The 9,332-nt window shown below is 39.1% G+C and overlaps 1 protein-coding gene across 1 annotated transcript in view; it reads left to right on the top strand.

The window, feature by feature from the left end:
• The window catches only part of Slc30a7 (solute carrier family 30 (zinc transporter), member 7), a 55,299-nt gene that overhangs the window by 37,526 nt on the left and 8,441 nt on the right, over positions 1 to 9,332 (top strand). The window contains exons 9-10 of the mRNA XM_013031417.1: positions 4,707 to 4,797; positions 7,734 to 7,883. Of these exons, the coding sequence (XP_012886871.1) occupies positions 4,707 to 4,797; positions 7,734 to 7,883 (241 nt within the window). The remainder of the gene's footprint in view (positions 1 to 4,706; positions 4,798 to 7,733; positions 7,884 to 9,332) is intronic.

The raw sequence follows: 9,332 nt of genomic DNA, 5'->3' as shown, positions 1-9,332 counted from the left end.
AGAGCGCTTGCCTTGCATGCATGAGGCCCTGGGTTTGATTCCTCAGCACCACATAAGCAAGAAGAAAAAAGCCGGAAGTGGTGCTGTGGCTCAAGTGGTAGAGTGCTAGCCTTGAGCTGAAGAGCTGAGGCACAGTGCCCAGGCTCAGAGTTCAGGTACCACGACCGGACCCAAAAAAATAAAATTAAAAAAAAAAAAGAAAAAGAAGAAATCTTTATAATATGCAGGAGCACTTAATACATAAGCCAGTTCACAAGTTCAATCAATAGTTGTGTTTTGGATGTTTGGTCTCAAATTTTAGATTTTTAAAAAAAAATTGGTGCCACTACTGGGGTTTGAACTCAGTTCCACTTGTCCTTGCTTAGTTTTTTGCTCAAGACTAGTGCCATACCATTTGAGCTACACCTCCACTTGTGGCCTTTTGCTGGTTTATTGGAGATAAGAATTTCAGAGACTTTCTCAGGCTGATACCAAACCTGAATCCTCAGATCTCAGCCTCCTGAATAAGGATTACTAGCATGAGCTACAGACATCTGGCTCGAGACAGTAATTTAAGTGGAAAGTTTTTGTTGAAATTATGATTGTCGACATTAGTCTAATTGTCCTTCCAAAGTTTTTATAATGTATACTTGTCTTTTTTATTTGCCTTGTTTATGATTGCTGTTAGAGAATTTTATTTTTTGTTGAAATATGGTGAGCATCTTGAAAGCTACTTCTGAAGCAAAAGATTTAAATTTGTTTTCATTTACAAAGTTAGTGACAATAAAGACTAAATAACTGTTGCTTGTTTAATATATAATTTAAGCTTTTAGATTAGTTCGCTCTATTAGCAGATGATTATAAATTGGCTTTACATTCAGCTCTTGAAGAATAAAATTATTACCTTGTGTGACTGGTAACCTCAGACCTAATGACTCATCCCTTTTCATATATAGTAGGAAAATAGTGCTTCATTGTGAGAGTTAGAATTGAGTTAGTCAACCAAAAGCGAACCTCTAATTGTTGCCAAATGCTTACTTTCTGGGTTTGGATGTGGCTCTCAGTCTTTGCTCAGTCAGGAATTTGCTAAGCTTGTCTTTTTCTGCATATCCTTTCATTATGGCTAGATAGATCCATGCCGAAATCTCTTCTATAATTTCCCATTACGATAGTTAATCAGAAAAATATGGACACAAGATCCCAAGCTAGACACAATTTTGAAAGTCAAAAGCTTAAGTTTCTACCAGTGTCTTTTACCTTTTATGGTCTTTGAAATCACTGTGGAAACTGGTCTTAGCTCTGAAGATGTCATCATGGGATTGAGCAAACACCTTCTGCAGCTGTCAGACCTAGTGTGGCTCTTACAGCTGAAATTCTTACAGTATTTTAAAATCGCTATTGGACAAAAGTGATGGGGAATGTCCATGTGCTATGGTGAAGTGCTTGCTGCTGTTGAATATGCTTTATCTAATTTTTACCTAAGGAGGCAACAGTCTGAATTTCACAAAATAGCCAAATCAGTAATGAGTGGGAGCATCCCTGGGGTCCAACTGTACAGTCCCACATACTACTTTTTAGGATAATTGTCAAGTGCACACCCTGGCTAGGACTACTCAGGGCTAATCATGGTGTTTATGACTCAGGATGGCAGTAGCTATGTCCAGTTGTTGCCATACAACTCTGAAGTAGGTCCTGTGTTTAGTATCTTATAGGTGCTTAATAATTGTTGGTTGTATTGATTGCTGCAATGAAATTCAGTATTGGTTGGTGATGGAGTGAATTGGCTTGCCAAGTGTCTATTGTCTCATTTTGATGATACTACTTTAGTATCTAAAGGTGCTCTCCCCCTTCTCTCTCTCTCTCTCTCTCTTGCCCCCCCCTTTCTCTATATTCTCCCTAGGTTTCCTGTGGTTTGGCCACTTTTTCATATTGAATGAGAAATATTTAAATAGAGAAAATTGCCTGGATATGTAATCTCTTCCTTTTATGGAAGAGAAAAATGCTGTTTTGGGAGGTGATGTGATTTCCTCAAAGCTATCAGTAAAGGATATTTACAGGCAGAATTAGAACTCAGATATCATGATTTTTATTTGTGTGTGATTTCCATCTCATATATCTAGCAATTATTAGCATTTTCTTTGGATAAAATTTGAAATCATCAGAATACCTAAATTTAGGAGGCACATGATTAGGAAAAATTACTTTTCTTAATCTCAAATGGAAAGTTATTTTGGGCCTCATAAGAAGTACAGTAAGGAACCAAAGGGAAATATGAAATTTTTTGGTAGTTAATTAGAGATAAGAGTCTTACAGAATTTTCCTGCCCAGTCTGACTTTGAAGTGTGTTCCTCAGTTCTCAGCTTCCTAAGTAGCTAGGATTACAGGTGTGAGCCACCAGCTCCTGGCTTATATGTGTGTGTGCATTTTGCCCAGAAATCTTCACCTGTCTAATAATATCACAGAACATAGAAACAGGTACTCCTGTTCAGTTTAAATGGGTAAATAACAAGTCCTTACTATCAGAATTTGTAACTCTAACCTCTGTCTGCTTTCTACCTATTTTTCCTTTAACTTTCTCCATCCTGGCTTTGACTCATCTGGAAAAACTCTTTCATTATGGCATTTGTTTCTGTTAGAAGTCTTTTCCTGTTTCTCCAGATGTATTTGCTTGTTATGCCTTTTCTCTAACTGCTAAAAATCCTATGTGTTCTAAAAGGTTTATTATTGACCCTGGGCCGTGAGTGTACTTTTAAAAAATTAACTATCTGTGATTCAGTCAGCTATAAATTCTGTTCCGTATACATTTATGTACCAAACACTGCCTGAGATCCTGGAGACACTAACACAAAGACACAGCTCACCCCTTAAAAGTAGTTTTCACTGTGCAGTGAGAGGAGAACTACCTCGTGATTCCTGTGCAGAATAATATTGTCATAGACAGCATTGCTTCTCTGTTGTTATTTTGAGACAGGATCTTGCTATGTAGCCCAGGCTCATCACAAGCTCTTGTTCATCCTGCCTCAGTCTCCCTATTTTGAATAGATTATTCTGTACTTCTATAAAGAATTTTGCCTTCATTATCAATGGATATGTAACAAATTACACAAAAACCTATACTTAAGTATGAGAACAGATTCCTAGTTTCTTTTCTTTGACCTAAAGTACCTGATATCTGTGTATCTTTTATTCATTCACCAACAATTACCATGGGTCTACCGAGTGACCAGTATTTTACTAGGGTACTGGGAATATGATATTGGGAAGTACAAACATCATTTCTGTTCCTTTTGGTAATTACTACTTTATCTTTTCTTTGCACCTGTCAGAAATACCACTAGTTCTTTTTTTTTTGGGGGGGGGTCCGGTCATGGGGCCTGAACTCTGGGCCTGGGCATTGTCCCTCAGCTCGTCAGCTCAACACTAGCACTCTACCATTTGAGCCACAACACCACTTCTGGATTTTTTCTTTTTTGCTTATGTGGTGCTGAAGAATCGAACTCAGGGCCTCAGGCATGCAAGGCAAGTGCTCTACCACTGAGCCACCTTCCCAGCCCCACCACTAATTCTTAAGGCACAGTTTGACTTACAGTCTTCTATAAGATAGATATTCCACAGCTGTTATCAAGCGAATTGTACTTTGGGCAATTTGAGATTCCGTAGGGTTCAAAAGTAGTATACTAGCTTAAGCTACTAAGGGGCATGAAGGTACTTCTGCCTTCAACTCAGTCTGGAGCTTTTGCTACCACTGTGACTCATTGCAGTCACTGGGGATCTTTGTCAGTGCATAGATGCCTAGGTCTTTTCCTTCAAAGATTCTGATTCAGTTTGTCAGAGTACAAAGCAAGCAAGACTGCTGGGTGAATCTGATACTTAGCTATATTAGAAAGATACTGCATTAGAGACAAGTCACCATTATACTGTTGGATTTTGTACATTTAATCACCCATACAACCTAAAGCAGCAGGCTTGAAGACCAATTACATTAACACCGTTTTTAGGGTCCTCTTTTTAGAAATGCTAACCTTATTACATCTGTAGATAGAGCCAAAATTCCTATTTGTTTGTGTGTTGGGCTTGAGCTTGGGCTTGAACTCAGGGTCTGGGCATTGTCCCTGAGTTTTTGTGTTCAAGGCTGGTACTCCACTACTTGAGCCACAGCTCTACTTCCAGCTTTTTGATGGTTAATTGGAGAGTCTAGTCTTTCTTACCTGTGCTGACTTTGAACTATGATCCTCAGAGCTCTTGAATAGCTAGGACTAAGGTGCGAGCTATTCATATCCAGTTCCTGTATACTTTAAATAATAAACTATGTATGAATGCTAACCAACCACAGATGAGAAATATTCAATAAGTTGACTGAAACGTGAATTTTATTTTTTTCTTTACAAAATGATTAAGGTAATTTGCATGTACATATTTGATTAATATGAAGGACTCAAGTAGGATGTCCTTACCTGAGAAGGTTGAACTCATGCTGTTTTTAGACTTAAATGATTCATTATTCTATTTATAATAAGTTTGGTCCTTTGTACATTGATCTATTTTCTCTTATTTTATTTTAGTTGATAACTTATAGTCACATTGAAAAATCTATACCATTGACTGGTGGTTCTTTTTATTAGTCTGATAAATACTGCTTTGTTTTACTATAAGAAAGAACACTCTTACTGTTTTGCCAAATGAGATTGTCAGAATGTGGCCTTGATCATTTGTTGTCTTTTCCTTAGTGTTATTCCTCTTTTAAGAGAATCTGTTGGAATATTAATGCAGAGAACTCCTCCCCTGTTGGAAAATTCTCTGCCTCAGTGCTATCAGAGGGTAAGTTTCATAGCTTCTAACCATGGGTTTTATGTTGTTTTCAGTTTCTATAAATATTGGTCACATACGTGTATAATTTAGTCTTCCTTCCAAGATTAAATGCTGACCACAAATGCCATTTATACAAACCATAATAAAAATCAATGGAAAATACTGAGTTTGACTAATGAAAATGTAGCAAAATGTTTCCACATCTAGAAATTAAGCAGTTCTTTTAAAATAGAGAATATGGACAGCAGAAGAAATAATTATTTACTCATCATAATTGGTTTTAGTTCTCACTGTGTACCAGATAGTCTTCATGCTGAGGAAATAATGCTAAGCCAGACAGATGCCAGCTCTGTTCTCGTGAGCTCACAGTCTAATGAGGAATACACTAAATGAGTTGATAGATAAAATATCACTCATAATAGTTGCAAAAGAAAGCAAGCAAGGCGGTGGGATCGGCATGGATGGCTACTGTGGACTTGCTGAACAAGTCGTATTCAAGAAACTGAAACAAGAAGAAGCCAGCCATGGATGGACCCTGAAGAAGAACGTTCCAGAAAGAAAACCACTAACCTGGAAGGGCTATGGCTGGAGCTAAGTTAGTGTGTTTGAAGGAAAGAGGACCACAGTGGCAGAGGCATGATGCAGAAAGGGAGGAGTGGCTTGAAGGGTTAGAGAGGGGCAGCAGTGCGTTCTGTGGAGGCCTTGGACACTAAGACTTAGACTCAGCTCTGGTTTGATGAGAAGCATCAGGAGCCTTTGGGTAGGCGGAGTGTCATGGATCTTGTGTCTATAAGATGATTTTTCCTCTATGTATTGAACAAATTACAGGCAGCAGAGAAAACCAGTCAGGAGACCATTGCCATCTTAAGTGAGGAAAACAAAATGGTGGTTGAGACTGTAGGGGTGGCAGTGAAGATGGATGTGGACATTCAGGATGTTCTCTGGGTAGTGGATTCCTAGTGGGAGAAAGGTGTTGCCTCACAGCTTGGTGAGCACTAATGCTACTTGTTGAGGTTGAGGCTAGGTTGGTGCTTGCTTGGAGGGGGGTGGACAGTCCCCCATCAAGAGTTGTAGTTGGGGTATTTTATATTGAACTGCCTGCTCTAACAGGGAAATGGCAATGGAATTGCAAATCTGGGACTTGGGGGACGGATTAGGACTAGCAAACCCAGTCATCAGCATATGGATAACATGTAAAGAATTGCTGAGATTACTCTGGGAGATAATGTAGTTCTGTAACTGTGGCCCCTTGGTACATCACCTTTATGATAACAATAACAATTTTAAACAGATTTTTTTGTTAGTACTGGAGTTTGAACTCAGAGCCCCACACTTTCTAGGCTTTCTCATGGCTGGTATAATACCACGAGCTAAGCCTCCAGCCCTGACAGCTTGCTTAGTCATCATTAATGGAGGCCAAGGCATGAGTTCCTAGGCTAGATATTGGTATCATTTCACAAGAAGAAGTATTTACTTGTTTTTAAAATAGAATATTTCAGATAAACATCATCCCATAGAACTTTTCCCAGTAATGGAAATATTCTATGTCCACACTGTTCTGTGTCTGCACTGTCCAATATAGAATTGATGCCACGTGTGGCTGGTATAACTGCCTTTCTTAAATTAATTAATGCATGTCTAGTGGCTATGTATTGGAGAGCAGAGTTCTAGATCATGATAATAGTGGTGCTGGGGGTGAGGGAGTAAGCGGAGGAACTGATCAAGCTGCAGGACATTGATGAAGGAGTGGAGCTCCTGACAGGGCAAGGACATACCCACACTTCCTGGAAGGTTCCGTTACAAATAGAAGCAGACAGTGGAAAGAGGAAAGCAGACAGTGACAAAAGATTTTTGTGTGGCTTCTATTTTTTCTTTATTGAAAAAGCAGTGATATCATTCAGGAAGATTACAATGCTACAGGAAAATGGAGAAACTATCAGAAAATCTCTTTAAGATCTTTTGTTAACCTTGAAGGCAAGACCAGTGACTAGGATTGTGGAAGAGAGAAGGACACGGGGACCACTTTCTGCAAGAATTATTCATTAGTATGTCTGCTAACAGAACTGAAAGAAAGAACCTTGGTAAAACACCTGCCTAGTAAGTGTGAAGCCCTGGGTTCAAATCCCAGTACTGCCAAAACATGCAAAGAAGCAGCAAGAATAGCCGGGCGCCGGTGGCTCACGCCTGTAATCCTAGCTACTCAGGAGGCTGAGATCTGAGGATTGTGGTTCAAAGCCAGCCTGAGCAGGAAAGCCCGTGAGACTCTTATCTCCAATAAACCACCAGAAAACCAGAAGTGGTGCTGTGGTAGAGTGCTTGCCTTGAGCTGAAGAGCTGAGGGACAGTGCCCAGGCCCAGCGGTCAAGCCCCACGACTGACAAAAAAAAAAAGAACAAATTATTATGGGTGCCTGCCTAGCAAACCTGAAGCTTTTAAGTTCTAACTCACCAAAAATAAATAAGAAGAAAATAATGTTCTCTATTGTTATTTGTCAGTGCAAACATCTTTTGTTGTTGTTATTGTTGTTGGTATTGAGAGTTGAACTCTGGGCTTCACTCTTACAGAAGGCTCTCTACCACTTGAGCCACATTACCACCTGTTTTTGGTTTAGTTACTTTTCAGATAAGGTGTTGAGATTTTGGCCAGGCCAAAGCTGGACTGCAGTCCTTCAGTGTACACCTCCCACATATCTAGGGCGACAGGGTGGCACTAACTATGCTCAGTTTATTTTCTGAGGTAAGGTCTTGGTAATTTTTTGCGTTGAGCTGGCCTTGACACAAATCCTCTCAATCTCTGCCTCCTAAGTAGCTTGACACTGGTGTGAGTCACTGCACTTTTTTTCCTTTCAACTACAAGATAAGAGTCTGTGTTTACTGATGCATTGCATAATAAGTTAAAGGGGGGAACACTTGGTTTTGATGTTAATGTCTGCCCTTGAATTTCAGGTGCAGCAGTTACAAGGAGTTTACAGTTTACAAGAACAACACTTCTGGACTTTATGTTCTGATGTCTATGTTGGGACATTGAAGTTACTCGTAGCACCTGATGCTGATGCCAGGTGGATTTTAAGCCAAACACATAATATTTTCACTCAGGTATGACTTTTTGTTACCACCCATTTTTCAGGGTCTTAAAGTTTATTGTATCTATCAGTTATTTAAGGTATTCACTATTTATAAGCTACAACTTGATGACTTCCAAGTGAAAGTGGATTCTCCTACACAGTAGGATGCTGTTTCAGGCCAAGAATTCTATCATGGTATGGGAATAAGCATAATACTGGGTGACATTAGCTAAAAGCCAATCTGTAGTCTCTTTTTCTTAACAGACACCATACATAACTATAACTATATATGTTCTGTGTGTTTTAATAGCTTAATTATAATAGGCGATTGAGTTTTCCTCAATGCAGGTTGAGTATTTCTTTTCCAAAATGCTTAACATTAGAAATGTTTCAGATTTGTTTTCCTGATTTTGGGAACATTTTTATAGACCTTAACCAGGTGAGTATCCCTAATCTGAAAACCTGAAAATGCATCAAAATGGGTGTCAGTTGACTCCCTTGTGAACCTGGATTGTGTAGTAGTTCACATAGGCAGGTAGGTGTTGGATTCAGCATAATAATGGTGTTGTCCTTAGAGAAGATTAGGAGCTATGTGCTAAGGGTATCCTAGTAGTGTAAGAATATCTAATCTTTGAACATTTCAGGAAAAATAAAAGTATTGATCAATAAGGATGTAGAGAGATAAACCAAATGTGGCAGAATGAAACTGGAGAGGGTATTTATTGTATTATTCTTTTGCTTTAATTTTTTTTAATAAAATGGGGAATTTTAAATAAAAAATGTGGCTTCCCGTTGCTATCAGGACAAAGCACTAACTTCCTGTCATAGTTCAGGTAACTTTCTAAGTCTCCCTCCTGCTTTCCATTGCCAGGCGTTTCCTCCTCCAGACCCACTAGACTGTTCGCTTCTCTGTGAGGACAGAACCCTATTCTATTTTAACCTTTAAGATCCCTGGGCAGAATTATGTCATCCTATGACATAGGCATCACATCACACATAATTTCTTTTTTCTCTTTTTTCCCTCTCTTTCCTACCTATCTTACATGTTCCGTTCTCCTTCTTTGTCATTCCTTCTGTTCTGGGCAGTAGAACAAGATACACAGTTCAGCTAGATTCAGGACATTAGCATAAATTAAGCAGTCTATTCTGTAATGAGGAGATGTGTGGGGAGGTCCCTTTGGGAATGAATTAATGACATAATCATGTGTAATTAGGACTTACTCTAATCCATTCTTCCATGCCGTCAGGATTTACTCTAGTATACAACAATACGCTAGAACATCCATTTATTCTGGAGCTTTAATAACTAGATCTTTTTTTGTAACAGACACTGTATAAGTGTGCATTATTGTGACTTTCATAATGAAGCATGCAAGTCCTTCACGGGAGTTCCTGTGCATACTTCCTCCATGTTTAAGGAGCAGGAGGAGGAGGCGAACCATGGCTGATCAGGCTTCTCTCCTTCCCCTGACCTTTCTCC

The sequence above is a fragment of the Dipodomys ordii genome, unplaced genomic scaffold (assembly GCF_000151885.1).
Source record: "Dipodomys ordii isolate 6190 unplaced genomic scaffold, Dord_2.0 Scaffold139, whole genome shotgun sequence".
NCBI classification, from domain to species: Eukaryota; Metazoa; Chordata; class Mammalia; order Rodentia; family Heteromyidae; genus Dipodomys; species Dipodomys ordii.
This window is presented reverse-complemented; position numbering and strand designations above follow the sequence as displayed.